Source organism: Delphinus delphis, chromosome 5 (assembly GCF_949987515.2).
Source record: "Delphinus delphis chromosome 5, mDelDel1.2, whole genome shotgun sequence".
Taxonomy (NCBI): domain Eukaryota; kingdom Metazoa; phylum Chordata; class Mammalia; order Artiodactyla; family Delphinidae; genus Delphinus; species Delphinus delphis.
Genome location: NC_082687.1, coordinates 22,542,189 through 22,559,169, shown reverse-complemented (window position 1 = coordinate 22,559,169; position 16,981 = coordinate 22,542,189). Strand labels below are relative to the sequence as shown.

The 16,981-nt window shown below is 38.8% G+C and overlaps 1 protein-coding gene across 4 annotated transcripts in view; it reads left to right on the top strand.

The window, feature by feature from the left end:
• The window catches only part of INPP4B (inositol polyphosphate-4-phosphatase type II B), a 487,644-nt gene extending 473,342 nt beyond the window's left edge, over nucleotides 1-14,302 (top strand). For 3 of the 4 annotated variants that reach the window (XM_060012084.1, XM_060012085.1, XM_060012087.1), the window contains one exon: nucleotides 12,236-13,650. In XM_060012084.1, the coding sequence (XP_059868067.1) occupies nucleotides 12,236-12,410 (175 nt within the window). In that variant the 3' untranslated portion in view covers nucleotides 12,411-13,650. The other variant, XM_060012086.1, reaches the window with a different exon arrangement.
• Nucleotides 14,303-16,981: the final 2,679 nt, after the last annotated feature.

Below are 16,981 nucleotides of genomic sequence, written 5' to 3'. Positions count from 1 at the left end.
TTCTTGGTTTTTCTGCTTCCAATCTCTCTACTTCAATCTACCCTGCATAGTATTTTCAAACTAATTGTTCTAAAACCCAGGTATAGCGTGTAGAAACATATAATCTTGTAGTGTCATTTCATGTCCTTATCTCTTTGTTGGACCATGCCCTGTTTCTCTCCCTCATCTTTTCACCATGTTTTTACATAAATACTTGCCCCTACACTCTCATTCAGCAAACATGTAACAAACATAACAAACGCCACAAATCCTTGCCTCTATCTTTTTTCTTTTTTTTCTTTGTTAATACCCAGAAGTCCTCTCTCCTTCCCTCCATCTCACCCAGGCGGCATACCCTAGGGCTATCCCAGGCACACTGGGATGTGTGGTCACCCTAAGCCCAAGCCCACACTGAGAACTCTTTAGATTCAAAACCTTTATTTCATTTTATATTGGAGTATAGTCGACTAGCAATGTTGTATTAGTTTCAGGTGTACAACAGAGTGATTCAATTATACATATACCTGTATCTATTCTTTTTCAAATTCTATATAATATAAAATAAAAAGTTTAAAAAGAGAAAAAGAAATCCCTTTTGAGCACATAGGTGTTTATGCTAATGAGATTTCTGAGACTGGAGCCCCTAAAGAGCATCAAGGTAGGGTTGGTCATCAGAAAGACCAACAGAATAGAGGATTGGAAGGGGGAGGGGCTGGAAATTAAGCTCTATGAAAACTCTTGAACAAAGAGATTTGATCAACTTCCAGATTGGCGAACACATCCAAATGCTGGGAAGGTGACACACCCCAGTTCCAAGAGGGACAAAAACTCCTGTGCTGGGGACCCTCTGGACCTCACCCTATTACCTCTTCATCGAATTATCATCTTCAGTATCATATATTTCATTCATATTGTAGCATGTGAAATATCCTATATTATGTTATCATTTTATTTAATAAACTGGTAACCTTTTTTTAAAAACCTTTATTTCACGTATGGCAATACTACATGTTTTTCTCTAATAATTCTGGGTATGTTGGGCTGCCCTGGGTAGACTGTAAGGCCATGTGTACAGGTACTATAATCTACATGGTTTCTGGCACAATGCAGAATGTAGAAAAGGAAAGTATATCACAGTTGTTAAGAGCACAGACTCAGGAGTCAGAAGGAACCAGATTCACATTCTAGCTCTACCTCTATTACCAGTGTGAGTTTGGATATTCTACCTAGTGTCTCTAAGTTGTCCCATTTGCAAAATGAATCTTTGTACGTACCTCACAGAAGTGGTGTAAAGGTTAAAGGAGATCATTAGGGTTAAGTGATTGGCATTCGTGAAATAGCACTCAGTAAGTGGTCACCTTTATTATTAACTTTCTATGAGCTTAGTTGATGTTTTATGAATGAGTGTTACAGGAACCCATCCATTAGTTTTCTTCCTTCCTGGAATTCTCAGTGGTTTGTGAGTTGGAACAGCAGCTGCCACAGTGACAGAAAGGCTAGTTTTATGCCATAATTATCTAGAAAAAGGAACCAAAGTACCACAGGGATTTCTGAGGAACAGTGAGATCACAGTGAGTCATATATGGACAGTCTCCAGCTCTGCTCCCTCCCAAGCCCAGGGGCATTTCCCCAAAACAAGGTGCCGGACACCTTGTCCTCACAGTGTATAAAGCCTGAGGAATGAGAAAAGGGCTCCTTCCTCTCTTAGGGATGGGGCGTGAGAGGAGGTTCTGTTTCATTGTGTGAGGACTGAAGAATATCATGAATCTAATTGTTCTGCACACAATCCCAGCTCTGCACCCTGTGGACTACTTATGAGTTCTTGGTCCTCCTCTGGAGGCCTCTGCTTCCTCATCTGCAAAATGAACGGGTTGGACAAGGTGATCTTTAAGGTTCCCTTCTAGCTCCAACGATCTGAGTTGAAGAAAAGCTTTAAGCAATTCAGAGGGAGCCTAAACAAGAGGAAAGTAGGAAAAAAGGCCCTTTTTTCTAAGCTCTGGGTCTCCGTGTCTTACTCAATTGAACAGAAGAGGGTCGATACAGAATATGATTTCTGACGGATGTGGAAAAAAGCACAAACCAAATGGATGGAAAAGGAAATTGTGGTGCCCTTAGAATTCTTTTGGTTCTCCTGGAATGAAACTACTGACGCATTTTTTATTTTAATCAGAAATTGGACTCGAAGCCATTACTATGGTTGGCTCGGAGTGATATTTTGTACTCTCCCCGATAGCCATCTGTTTGGCAAACAGCACAGCCATTTCAAGAATTATTGCAGAAAATGGTTGCAAGTGACAGAAATAATGGCTCTGTTAGACTCAATTTGATTATCTGCATCAGTGTAGTTACAAAAGCAGACAGAGAAGGGAAGAAATGTATCTGAGATAAAATACTCTCTCCTGGGTCTTATGATTTATAATTGCTGCCTCTGTCTATCACTCTTACAGGGCAGGTTCAAGATGCTGATTCACCCCACCTCCCCATCTATCATACATATAGCCTCTCATTCATTTGTATTTATTTTGCTTTACTCCAGACCTTTATTACTTTTTACCTGGACCACTGCAGTAGGCTCTTAATTGCTCTTTTCTCTAGTCCCTCACCTTCTAATCTATTTTACACATTCCTCCCAAAGAGTTTTTCCTGGAGTTCAACTTCAGTCATGTGACTCCCACTACGTAGAGAGTAATGTTCAATTTCTTTAGCCAGGAGTTTTGGAGCCTCTGTCATTTCAGGATCCATCAACTTTTTCTATATCACTGCCCCTTCCTCTTTCTTTTTATTCTTAGATTGTGGACAGTTCGAACTATTCAAGGCACAAAGCTGGTACTCAAAAAATATTCCCTGGATAAATATCTAAATAAACAGTCCTGTTTGAGTTTTTAACTCAGCATTTTCCCAACTCATTTCATCACAAATATCTTAGGAAATATTATTCTCATGGCATTGTATTCTATATCCTTAGAGGGGCTTGAGAGGTTTAGGTCACAAACGGAAATTAATCAAGACCCATGGCCAATTGCTTATAACTTAGATTAGTACCAAACCAATTTTAAAAAGGAAAAGAAATACCCAGAATTGAACAGAAAAACAAGAGGAAGCATCCATCTGTATCAGTAGAAGATAGCTGGATGTCTTTGTGTGTGTGTGTGTGTGTGTGTGTGGTACGCGGGCCTCTCACTGTTGTGGCCTCTCCCGTTGCGGAGCGCAGGCTCAGCGGCCATGGCTCACGGGCCCAGCCGCTCCGCGGCATGTGGGATCTTCCCGGACCGGGGCACGAACCCATGTCCCCTGCATCGGCAGGCGGACTCTCAACCACTGCGCCACCAGGGAAGCCCCGAGAATTCTAAGTTTTTACCGACGACACAAACATTTGCCACATAGCCCCATATCATTTTAAAACAATGTAGTTGAATTTCTTATCACAAAATATGTGTTTATTTTAGAAAATGTCTAAAATAGATAAGCTACAAAAATAGAAAGTATCCTAATTTTAATATTCCTGCTTTTGCTATTTCCTGCTGCCCCATTACAACCAAAGCAGAGTGTGGGTCATTCCCAAGTGCATCTGACATTCTTCTGTTTCCATGCCTTTCCATGTTATTTACATCCCCCCAACCCCATCCAGTTTCTAACTATTGAAATTCTATTCGGCCTTCATCATCCATCACAAAAGTCTATTTCTCTAAGATACCTTCCCTGATCTTTGAATCCTTGCAGCAGATATTAGTGATAATATATGTAAAAAGCACTTTGAGTTACACCTTGGGGTTCTTCCTCCTTGGTGGATTTTATATTTTATAGTCTGTCATTGTGTAACAGTTGTGTAACTGTTGTTTTTAAGCCATGCACTTGTTGTATCCAAAAACTACACTCTAAGATTCTTGAATGCCTTTTATTCTCTTTCACAACGATTTTCATAAGCCTTGACTTCCAGAAGTTGATAAAATAAATTGTAGCAATGTGCTATTTGCTTGGGATGGTGGGAATAAAGGGAGAGCTGGGGATAGAAATGGGAAAAGTTGAAAGGGGGAGAAACAGAGAGACCCTATCCTCCTAGAGAAGACAATGCCAATTCCAGGGGCAAAAACTCTAAACTGATTCTTTTGGTGTGTCCAATTCCAAGATGGGGTGGAAATGAATGTGTAATAATGTTGATTCTGCGGTGGTGATATTGATACTGGTCCATACTCAACTCCGTCCATTTCAGATGCAACAAGGATAACCCAAAACAGGAGTTCACCACTGAAAAAGGTTGGCAGGATTTACCTCGCTGACTGGAATCCCATAGAAATGGCAGGGCTGGGAGGGGATTGAAAAACGTGAGAAACCCAAGAGATCGTGGCGAAAGAAGATATAGCTGAACAACTTCTTTATGGTTCAGGAGCTTCGTCTCAGTGCTGAGCAGTTGAAAATATTTCCATCTCCTTGCAGATGGATAAGCACCACTGCTATTTTGACAAGCCTGGCTCCCTATGGGAGACGGAGATGCAGCTGGATTTCCATTCTGTAAAAGCTCTTTGGGAAGTGGTTTCAGGATACGACCAGAAGAGTGCATTCGTTGCTTTGCTATTTGTCCAAATGGGTACATCAGGATTTACTGAAACTTAATAGAGCAGCAAGAGTGGTGAAGGTAGGAAAACGGTTTCTGTTAGTATAAGCAAGATGACGGAGGGTCACAGGCAGGTCGCAGCGGTAGAGATGCTGCCAAGTGGTCCGATTGGTGGATGGATGGATGGATGGATGGCTGTGGGGTGTAAAGAGGGCAGAAGAATCAGGGAGAACTGAGGTGCTTAACATGAATGTCTGAGAATGGTGTCATTTTCTGTGATGCGAAAGAAGGGAGGAGCTGATGTGGAATGGTGGCAGAGGAGGTGGACTCAAGTTAAGATGTGACCTTGAAACTGGACTGAAAGTAAGACTTTTCCTCTGCCCCCTTAGGGTCTCTGGCTGGGCCTGAGAATTAAACTGCCCTAAGACAGAGTAATGGGAGAAAAGCATACACATTTTACATATACATGGCAATTCTCACCAGAAAATGAAGACCCAAAGAAGTGTCGAAACCTCAATACTTTTATACTAGGTTGATCAAAGAAAAGCAATTGTGGAAAAATAACTGAAATATATGGGGACACGGGGTGTGGTGCTAAAGGAAGATAAGAATTCTTTCATCTAGCTCTGCTGTATAGAATTCTCTCAGCATTGACTCCCCACATCTAGTGATAAGAATGTTTCTTTCCTGCTGGTAGAGAGAGGGCATCTTTCACGCGGGAATTTTATCTCCTGCTTTCAGGAAGAAAAGGGGAGGTCAGAGCACTCCTCCTGCACCTGCTGTTTTTTCAAGTGCCTTTAGCTCAAAATAATCCTCATGCCAATGTGGCATGTCTGGGGGTGGCATATTCTGCCATGCTTCATTACCTTAAAATGTCTATTAGGCATCCAAGTGAAGATGCAATATATGTGTCTGTAATTCAGAGAAGAGGTGTACGGTAGAGAGAGAAATTTAAGATTCATCATCATACAGTGATTGTTAAGTCATGGGACTGGTTGACTTCTATACTGCCTAAGGGCAGTATATATATAGTACAGGAAGGTAAAGTGTGCTGTCCTAAATCCCGGGAGCACTTCAGCATTAGAGAGAGCTAGAGGAGAAAGAGCTGGGACTGAGCAGCTGCACATCTCGTCAAGGTACTTCTTGTCCACACGGAAACTGAGATTTAACAAAAGGAGGGCTAGAGAGGGAACTTTTTTATTTACCTATTTACTTATACCTATTGTTGGGAATGTGGTAGGTGCAGGTGCCTTTACATTATCTCTCAATAATCCTATGGGGTAGATCTTAACATTCTCCCTTTAAAAGGGAAGATTGAAACTTAATCAAATAGATGTTGGGAAGCTGGGCTGATGTTTTTTCCTGTTACACGTTCCTAATGGGTATGTGTTGTTACTGACACCCGCTACTTTCCCGAGCTACTTTCATAATAACATGAGCATATATGGACTTTTATTTTTATTGGGGAGCTGAGGACAGCCCCGCCAGGAAATCTGGCTCTCAGCGGATTTACCTCATTATTCTCTGCCTGGTACTTATCAAGAATGGAATCAGAAGTCTTCTATTTCTGCTTGTTACTTTCCTCTTCACTGGGGTATAAAAGTTCTCCCCAATCCAGGAGAGTGCCAAACTAGAGCAGCGAGACAAGGGTTGTTTATATTTTTAAGTACTTTAGCCACAAACACAGTTACAGAATGTTTTAGTGACTAGTCTGGTTTCTTCTCTCTGACTGTTATTTTGAAGCCATTAAAACTAAGTCATCCTGTAGGAGCTCTTGTACAAAGAAAGGCGAATAACACTGCATGGGAAATAGAAAATGAGTCATAGGTATACATCCGCATCTAAGTACCTGTTTCTTTGTAGAAGCACCCTATTTACCTGTTTACGAACTAAGGTATATGGTTTGGTTTGGTTTACTTTTAAAATAATTTCCTTAAACAAACTTCATTCCACATTTCAGCTCCTGTCCAGCCAGGCTGGTGGAAAGTCAGTCTCTATTATTTTGAGCTTTTCCTCTTGCCACGGGTCTTATCTTGCACTGAAACTTCTGGAAGGCTTGTCGGTATCTGTCATCAGCTGCTGATGTGCCCATTTCCTATTCATTATGGTATCTTTAAGCCCCTTCATTTCCTTACATCCAAGCCAAGCTCAAGACAAGGGAACCTTTGGCAAGGTGGACCAGTGACTTAGGGAGAGCCTCCCTAGATGCACCGTGTGGCCCTCCATACTGCGCCACTCCCCGCCCACGCACAGACACAGAACAATGCACAGGGATTCACCCTCCGGGCACCAACTTTTGTCCCTTTGTCTTCTCCCCACTGTTTCTCTCTCTTTCTCTCTCTCTCTCTCTCTCTCTCTCCCTCCCCGTCTCCCTCTCTGTCCCTCCCTCCCTCCCTCCCTTTCCTTCTCCCTTTCCCGCTCTTTTCTCTTTCAACCCTCAAAGATCCTTTTGCCCCCTCAATGGACACCTCATATTCTCTGTCGTAAGATTAAAGAACAACAAATCTATTTAGTTCAGACAGCGCTTGCTTTCAGCATTGCTAGAATCCCTGAGGCACATGCTTTATGCTACAGCCTAAAATATAAGAGAGGAAAACACAATTTAATACCTCAAAAATTATTTTACCACTGTCTTACATACATTTAAATATAGCAGTCACATCTCATTTAGCCTTCTTTTATCAAAACAAAATTAACCTTAAACACTTCCTCATAAGCATTTTTCTTTAGCCCTTTAATCATTTATGATATTTCTTTCTGGACCTCATCCGAGTATTCACCTTGTTAAAATTCAAAGATCAAAACTGGAATCAATTCTCTGAAAATGGTCTGATGGAAGCCATTATACTTCAGATTCATTCATTCTCTCTTTCTCTCTCTTTTTTTCCTTTTTAAAGTTTTTTATAAAACACTTTCATCAGTCTTGAGTTGTTTTTTTTGGGCATCTGCACTTTCTTTTCAAAGCAATGTTAAATAGTATCTGAAAGTGTCACTACTTGGAGCCTTGCTTCTTCTGACAAGAAGATATTCCTATTTTCCAGGCACTTTGTAAAACTAAAAGAGTGAAATTGGAAGAAGAATGTAAAAAGTGATACTGGGGAGAATTAAACCATGAAATATGTCACTTTTTTTTTTTAAATTCTGAAAATAGATAAGAATGAGCGAGAACCACTGTCGAGATTAAATACAGTGTCAACATGCTTTGCCTTCTTTGATTTTTGCCCCGTACCCTATTTCTTATTGAACTGTCACCTATTCTATTAGTAGAAAAAATATGCATCTCTAGAGTCAGTTATGTTTTAACAGAATCAAAGAATCACAGGAAGGTAGAGACGAAAGTAATTTTAGAAGTTGCTTAATCTAATCTAGCAACTAGCAAGAAATCACACCTGCCAGTTTCTGAGAGGTAGCGAGAAATCTGTGCTCAAAGGATCACAATCATAAAGTAGAAGGCATGTGGTTTTTCCATTTGACAGACGAAGATAAAAATTCCCTGTCCGCTACTTGCACAGGTTTTATAATCCTTTTTTCACCTGTGGAGATAATAATTCTAACCACTTTGACTGTTTGTAAGGAATGAATAGATAATATCTATAAAGCAGCTATCACATGATTGGATATGATACATGAGAGATCTCTTTCTTTACTTCAAACACTTCCATTGATTTGCAAGTTGCCCAGACTTTAAACTACTGAATCTTTGACTATCTGAAATCAACAACCACTTAACTATAAATGTTCCTGTTCTCTAAGCCAATGGAATTCTTCTCATTCCCGTAGCCTTCAGTCTTTTCTGATTTGCCAGGTTCCCAAGCCCACTGTCATCTTCCTGGTGACCATGCTCTGGTATCTAGTTCACAGTAGCCCTCCCCTTAGACTGTCATGTCCAGAAGTGCATGCAGTGCCCTATGGGGAGGACTCCTTCCTCTGAGTGCGATTTTCCTAATACTGCTCTTTCTTTTGTAGCAAACTTGTCTATGATTACTGGAAGCACTCTATGACCTGGACATTACAAGCAGTGACATAGTCTTATGTCTTCTAAGTAATTTCTTAATTTAGGGGCTTTTCCTGTGGTTGACCTAATGTATTTTGAATTAGATCCTGAAATTCAGTTAAAATGAAGATATCATTTTAAATGTTGCTGGTGATTCAGTAGCCACCGAGGCTAATCTTGATTCTAAGCCAGTGGAAATTATCCCAACCTTGATATTCTTTTATTAAAACGTCCCCTTTGTTTAAAACAGCTGCACCGTTTTTTCCAAAAGTCCTGCAAATATACTTTCAATATTCTAATTATAAATTAAATTTTTGGAAAGTTTTGGTAGGTAATTTGGCATCTAAGAGTATTTTGAGTCATTAAATTTCACACTGGACCTTGATCTAAACTGAAAACAAAAACTTCTTCTCTTATTTTTTATCATTTAAGCAAACTGTGAACCAGGCAAACTACATATTCAGGATCCTTTTTTGCCACTTGCTGTCGTAGAAGCCCAGGCAAGGCCTTTAAATTTGTTTTCTCATCTATGAAATGTGTAATTCAACTTGAAGACTTTTTAAAGTCACTCTACATCTGAAGAATCTCTGATTTTATGATGTAGGTACCACTCTCAAAGCTCTTCTTGATAAAGACCTACATTATATTCATTTTCACACAGATCTGCCGGTTTAAAATCTGACACAATCCAACATTCTAGAGCCTGAAACATGATGCTCTCTTAAGATCGATTTATCAGATGAATGTAGACTCAAATAAAGTTCTGTAAGATACTGGCTCTAAAATCTTGGCTCAGCATTTCAAGATGGTATGCCTATAGCTCCGAACTTGGATGTAATGAAACGTGAAACAGTCTCATTTTAGCATGGAAGGAAATCAGCTTTCTCGTCAGAAGGAAAGATTTTTCAATTCAGTTTTAACTGGTAATTTTCCTTTGAGGGAGCTTGAAGAGCTGTAGTGGTTAAAGGAATAAACTATCAAATAACAGTACTATTCATGAATAATTACCCAGCAGGGGGAGATAGGAGGATTCTAACTTTTATCTTTAGCGGTCTGACTGATTTGAGAGGATACCTATAGTGGGGGACTTGTGATCTAGGATACAGCAGTAGTTGCCGACAGAAAAGAGGGGGAAATAAGCAAATATCATCAAGGCACGCACGTTGGGTTTTATTTAAGGAAATGTCTCCTTGTGTAGGCAGTGATGTGTTTAAGAGTGAGACATTTCCTTTTACTTGTTTCTATTTTAAGTGATTGCTTTGACAGGTCTTTGAAGGAAAAGAAAATCATTTTCTATCCTGCAGGTTCAGTAACTGCCCTTAAATGTCAGATCATGTCACATTTTCAGTGGAGACAACATTGTGATTTGCTTCCATGGTGATCTACCAGTCAGTGATGGCTAAAACTAATGACCTTGGATTATCGGGGTACCGTGCAAGGCAGCCACTAATTAATTATTTGTCATAATCTCCCAGGGAGGAAATTACTAATGTTATTACTTAGTACATCCTTTGCATTTACGCTAGCAGAGTGCTGAAAAATTCATTTGTGGCCCTGAAGTAATAACCATTTGTGCTGTTCTTAGCAGGAAGCAAGGAAGCAGCCCCAAGAGCACCTGTGTCCCCTCGGTGATATAGTCAGGGCCTCAAGCTCTATGTGCTGTGGCAGGCTTGTAGGCTACGTTGCTTTCAAATTTCAGCTGAATAATAGAATGACTATGTCAGAGGCATTTTTAATATATTATTCTAATCTCCAGAGATTGCAGTTAGTAAGCAACAAATTAATTCAATTATAAAACTGCCCCTCAAAAAAAAATCTTTTCATGTAGCACTTTTTACTTGGAAGGCATATTCAACAAGCAGACTTGGAAAATATTAAATGTGCTCTGGCAGTTGTAGGGCAAAAAAGCCATCTGGTATGAATGAGTCACCTGTATTTGGAGTAAGGACGGTTACAAGATCCTTTCAACTTACTGGTCGGCCAGTTGTCTGTTCCTCAGCCAGAGCCTGTCTACAGGTGGTCCCACTGGGAAAGAAAGAGTATTTCTATACTATTATTGATAGATTGTGGTTAATATTTAACCTAAATTTGTAATCAGAATTTAATATTTATATTATGATAGATAGATAGATAGATAGATAGATAAATGATATAGGAGACTGTGTACTTCTCTCTTAACAAGGAAAGAAACGAAGGTTTTAACAAGCTTAAGATTTGCTACAGATAACCTTCATCTTAATAATGGGCAGGAGGGAGCGTTAGTGAAGATGATATTAGAGAAATAATATTGGACAAGGAAGCTTTTCTTAGTCACATTCAAAGGTATCCATACTTTAAAATCTACTGCATGTTTCCTACCTAGTGAGCAGTAGAAAGTTAAACAAGTAACCAAGTACAACTGACAATAGGAATTATGCAGCCCTCCCTTTCACTCAATAAACCACTCATTTTCCAGATAATATTCTATTTCACTTTGACACTGGCGCCATAGTCCTTAGGTCTTAACCGAACAACAAGGAAGCACCAGAGCCCAGCCCAGCGTGATTGATTTGGTGTTTTAAACTGAGATCGCTGTTTGAAATAATTACCACTGCTGTTTGTCCACATGTGGCCACTGGATGTGGTCGACACCAGGTCAAAAAAATCTCTGTGTAGGAGGTTTTCAGAGCTGCAGCTGGTTGAAAGGGGGTCACGGATGCTAAGGGGCTCGTGTAGAAGGTACCTTTGCATATACAGCCCTGTTCATAGACCAAGCAACAGCTGGCTTTCTGCCTCAAAACCTGGAGGAGCTGACAGAGATCAAAAACTCCTTGACAACTGAGAGTGACTGAAATTCTGAATACTCTGAATACTGATGAACTATACCGTAGAAAAGCATTTGTATTTTCAACTTACATCAGTATGGCGGATTTCAGATGTGCCGTAATTGGAACTCCTTTTAAGCCCAATTACAAATGCTTATTTTTCACTTTTACAGAAAACACACAACCTGGAAATTTAGAATCTTTTATTTTTCAACACGTACTCTGTAAATATGGATCTCTTTTCAGTTCTGGAGAGTCCATAGGAGATAGATTTGGCTTCATTTTAGGAAGATGAGCAGAACAACATAATTTACGAGCTGAACCGATGAAAGGGTGCTGAGTCGGGTTTGGTTCAACTAGTCTTATGGCTGGCAAGGATGACATGTCAGATATTTCATTCATTTTAAATACCAAGCCATTTCCATTAATCATTTTTATAACTTTAAATACATTATATAGGTACAGTAACAATAGACAGTGTGTTTAAATGTGCCAGACACGTCCATTTCCTTCACTACATACTGTGTTTCTCATTTCATTTTCCAAAGATGTACTTATCGGATTATTTTTATGGGCTGATCCATATTTTAGTTTTATTCATGTAGCCTTGTCTATTGGCCCCGTTATGCTTCTCTGACTCTTCCTTGTGCATATACATATTCAACCCATGTGAGTATCATCATAGCATTTCTCTCTTCCTTTTTGCACAAAAGCCCAGTTGGAAAAAATACGCAGGATGCATTTGGGGCTATTTAGCATGAAAACTTCATCTGAAACTGCTGTATTATATAGGATAATGTGTTGTATTTCAGGCTATTTAAGGTTGAGTTTCTTTACTGTGTGAACGCTATACTATTTTCTTTTCTCCCCTAACTCCCCACCCCCCCCCCACCCCCCGTTTAACAGCAGACAAACCCAGGGAGCACTGAATGAATCTGATGATCCTGAAACAGGCTGTCTAACTGATAACAAGGCAACTTCTCGACACTTCTATCCCGTCGCCTTGCTGCTTGTCAGCTCACACCTGCTAGTTGTGTGGCTTATTTTAAGTCTTGCATTACTATTAGCCAAATACCAATAAGTTTTATGTTGTACTCCTTTCTTTTCTACAACTGACAATGGACTTTAAATTATGGGGACAATGCTGTAATTTCTACATTTTCAGAGTCACAGAATTTAAAAAAAAAACACAACAAATGTTTGAATTGTAAGTGTTTTATGTGTTTTTCCTAAAATCTAAAAAAAAAAAAGTACTATGCATTAAGTGAATTATTTTGCTCTTTTGTTCATGGAGAAGTGTTTCCCTCTGTTAACTAGCTCAAGAAGAAATTTTAAATTCCTGCCTTTGGCATAAGACAAAGAACAGAATCCTGAAAGCTTGACGTTCTGCCTCTTCTCTTCCTCTTCCCATTAAATTTATTTAAAGAAATTAAGACTGAATTTGCACAAACCCTGAGACCCTGAGACAAGTCCTAGAGATGTGGGAGGTTCCAGACTTGATTTCCACTGTGCCGATCTCATTGTCGCCATCAGCTGATAGAATCTTCTGTTTGATATCTCAACCTGTTCGTTCTGTGATTTCTTTCCTGCAATTAACCCTTTTCTGTCAAGTAACTTTCTGGAGAGAATGGCTGTTTATGTTTTGTAATTAAATGAACCCGTTTGTAACCATGGTTTGGGTTGATTTGGCTCTCAGAGTACTTTTCTATTCTTTTTAACAAAGTCTTGTTTGTGTCTCGATGCCCCATTTTCAGCACCTGTGACTTTTGTACTGTCTGTACACAAGCACTCCTCTTGATAAAGCTGAGACTTGGACCAGGCTGTCTGGAAAGCCATTTTCCTCTTCGTTGCACAGCTAAAATAATGCAGTCAAATAGAGATGAAACTTTCCTTTAAAAATCTATATGGCCAGACTTAATAAATTAAATGCCTTATTCCTAGAACCTACATCCTTAGGGCTATGTGTAGATGTTCATGTGTTTTAAAGAGACTGAGAAATTCATTTGTGGAAAAGTTATAAAAAGGCAGATATATTTATGAAACGAAAATGAAGCTGTATTGTGGAACAAATTATATTTAAAGAGTTTATTAAACCTTAAATATATGTTAAGAGCAAAGGGACTCTACTCATCTTTTTTCTGAGGGCAATAATGGTATTGGGCCTGGCCTAGGATTTAATTTTGTAAGATGTATCATCATTTGTGGAAAAAAAAAATGTAGAGTTGAATCTTTGTTATTTTTACTTGGACTGTTGCTGCAACTCTGCATTGGACAAATAAAGCATATTTATTTATTCTGTGTTTCATGAAGTTGTCCTTTTTCCCCTTTCACCAGAGAAGGCTGCCGCATAGAAAATGTACTGAAGAATATCAAATGCAGGAAGTATGCTTTCAACATGCTACAGCTGATGGCTTTCCCCAAGTACTACAGACCTCCAGAGGGGACTTATGGAAAAGCTGACACCTAAGTTTACCAACATGTAAATAAACAGGAACACAAATACGCTTCCGCTGGATAATCTCTACCTTTTTTACGTTTTCATTGTCATGAATTTGTGGAGGGAGGTGATCAGGGATATTTGCCCAAGTCTAGGAATTACTTGAATTAGTTATCAGCATATGACTCTGAAAGAAATCCATTAAACAAACCTTAAATCATATCGCGTTTCTAGGTCTAAGCTTGTATTGATTCTCGCTGGTTGAGATCAGCTCAGAAAGTGTACATTTCATTCATGGGGTATTTTAACGAAAGACATTCTGAGAAAAGCTAGGTCGCTACAGGGGACCTGGGGGTGATTCAGAGAGTGGCCTTCTCCACTCCAAAGCTATGATAGAGTGTAAAGGGAAGAGAGACTTTGAGATATTATTCCATAGCCTTTCTCACAAATAACCTGAGAGCCCGTTTTGGGGCTTTAAAAAATATTTTTCTAGTTACTTGAGACTAGGGAGAGTTAACTCATGATTTTGACTACAGAAGCAGTTTATGTGTGCTTGTAAGGACTTTTGTCATCCAGTGGAGGTGTGACAGGTCCTCCTAAACACATAGATGGACAGTGTTAGTAAAGCAGTAAAAATACTTTTCAAAAGCATAGTATCTTCTCAAAACTCTGACTTAGGTTCGATGGCCCCATCAGCCTGAACTTTATGTAGTCAAGTTCATGAAAAACTGTAAAATATCTTTGAGGTGTTTTCTAGCAGTCATCTTGGTATAGAATGTAGATGCTGTAAGTATGCATTGTCTAGCATAGATTAGTATACGTGAATAAACCTTTTAAAACATAGGCCACCATAACTAATGATAAACCAAAACAATTATTTCTCTTAAATGGAATTTCACATTTGCCCTTACTTAGTAAAATAACACTGAAAGTTTTCCAAAACTCCAAATCAGAAGTTGCCTTAGAGATCATCATGTATAACACCATTATAAATGGCTACATTAAAGCACAAGGAAGATATACCCCCAGTTACCCAGCTAGATAATTTTAGAACCCTGGTTACAATCGCTTCTTACCTTCTTAGCTTGTGGCTTGTCTGTTCTCTAAATTGCCGCGCTAAATATATGCATGCAGATTTGGGAAGAATGCTAGTTAGTTAAATAGAAATTGGCATTTACTGCTGGAATTGAAGCTTGGAGTATAAGGGTCTGAACAAATGAGATTTTTTTCCTCCAAATTTTAAGAATCTATTCTTTTTCCTTTCTTATCAGAGGAGCATGCCATCCAGAGCATAAATCTCCCTTGGAAATGCCAGAGGCCTGTTCCACTGACACTTCTTAGCTGTTACCACATGTGGATGGTCTTAGGGGCTTTCCATAGCTGATGTAATAGCTCCTCCACGAAGATGCCTGTTGAAATGAGGATTCCAAACATATCTCTAGGCTCATATTAGGTTTTTCAAATTACTGTGTTTTAGATAACGCTTTGGGGCTTTTAATGCCAGTATTATTAATCTATTATTTTAGTTAAGGACTTTTGGGCATTATACTTGAGGCAGGTGTCAAAACTATTTACAGCCTTTTTCATAAGAAGATGCTGTGTACCGTGGATCTATTCATGGACAGGTTATCTTGGTGTTCTCCTTTATGCCTCGTTCTTCATTTCACTGAGTAAATATAATCTTTGAATTGTTCAATTTCATTTGAAAATGGTAGCATTTGTGATTATTTTCATTATCCCACTGGATTTAAGGTACAGAGGTTGGGATGACAGAGGTTTCCCTGAATAACTGTGAAGCCTCATTCAGTATATCAAACGGTAGTCTGAGTTCCAAGATAACTTAGCTGATTTATCATCTTGTAAATATTCTTATAAACAATAGCTTTTTGTTTGTATTTTTAAGAATGAAACCTCTTGACTCAAATATGGAAAAAAATATTAACTACAAAGCCAACAGTAGAGTTTTGGGAAGACATTTCAAAGACCTTTTGCTTCTTTATTAAGTACTCATATAAAAATTCTAAAAGAGTAGAGCTGACTGTAATACAAATGCATGTAAGTTCTCATTTATTATTAGCATAATCATCTGCATTTCCCTACTGGAAGCTTATATTTGTGCACACTTCTAAAAGTGGATATCATCCAGAAAATTTTTGTTTCTTATTGACAACAATGTTGCTCCTTTCCTGAGAGGTATTCCAAGTATCCTTGGAAAACTACTTCATTATTTCTTAAATTATTAACGCTTTCTAAATCAAAGGAAAAATATGAAACAAAAAGTTTTAAAATCTCTTTTGTACAAACACAGGCTCAGTCATGCTTTTCCATCTTCATTTTCGTTTAAAAGATGCACCAATCGTTCTATTTTAAAGGATCACGTTGAGTCAGAAACTGAACCAAGAAAGTAACATTTCCAAACAAGACAATTTTTTTGGTTCAAAAACATGTTTGCCCTCTGATATCCTTAAATGTAGATAAAAATTCTGTATTTGCTATTTACAAAGTCCTATAGAAAACATATTTAAAAACAAGGGAAGGTGGAATCCTAATTATGTTTGGCCCAGTGACCAAAGATCCAGAGCCTGAAAATGTCCTACAAAACAGCTGAACATTAAAGTTTGAAATATTTTATTGAATCAGACCCACATTTTAGATGCACCCATTCATTTATTTCTTGTGTGGTTGTTTCTTTCTTGTAAATATTGCCTTGGGTTTTGTCTACACTCTGCCCAAACCATCCTTTGATGTAAATAGTTTGGTCAATCCAACAACCCAGTGAGTCAGAGCAACCATCTGATCCTGCTTACAAATTGTACTGAAATGACCAACTGCCCAGTTAGAGCAGAAGCCCAGGTAACTAACCTCTAGTCCTTACTTTATAAGACTAACACCTCTTCTTCTGAGGAACTGTGAAGTCTTAAAAGCTAGCATCTGGATGAAGGATACTTCCCTTTTTCTTTCTCTCAGCTAAGTATAGTATTTTGCACAGAATAAGATGGTGGAAAAGAAAAAGATTTGTGTAGAGCCATGCTTTTCTTCCCAAGCAAATCAAACCCCCTCCTATGTCAAGTTAGATACATGCCAAGAGGAGGATAACAGTGGTGTGCTGGAAAGTGGCTCATGCTGACTTATGGTAGCTATCACTAAATTCTGTAAGCCAGTCGTGAAAACACAGCCATCATTAAATATTAAACTATAAAATACAGTTGAATAGA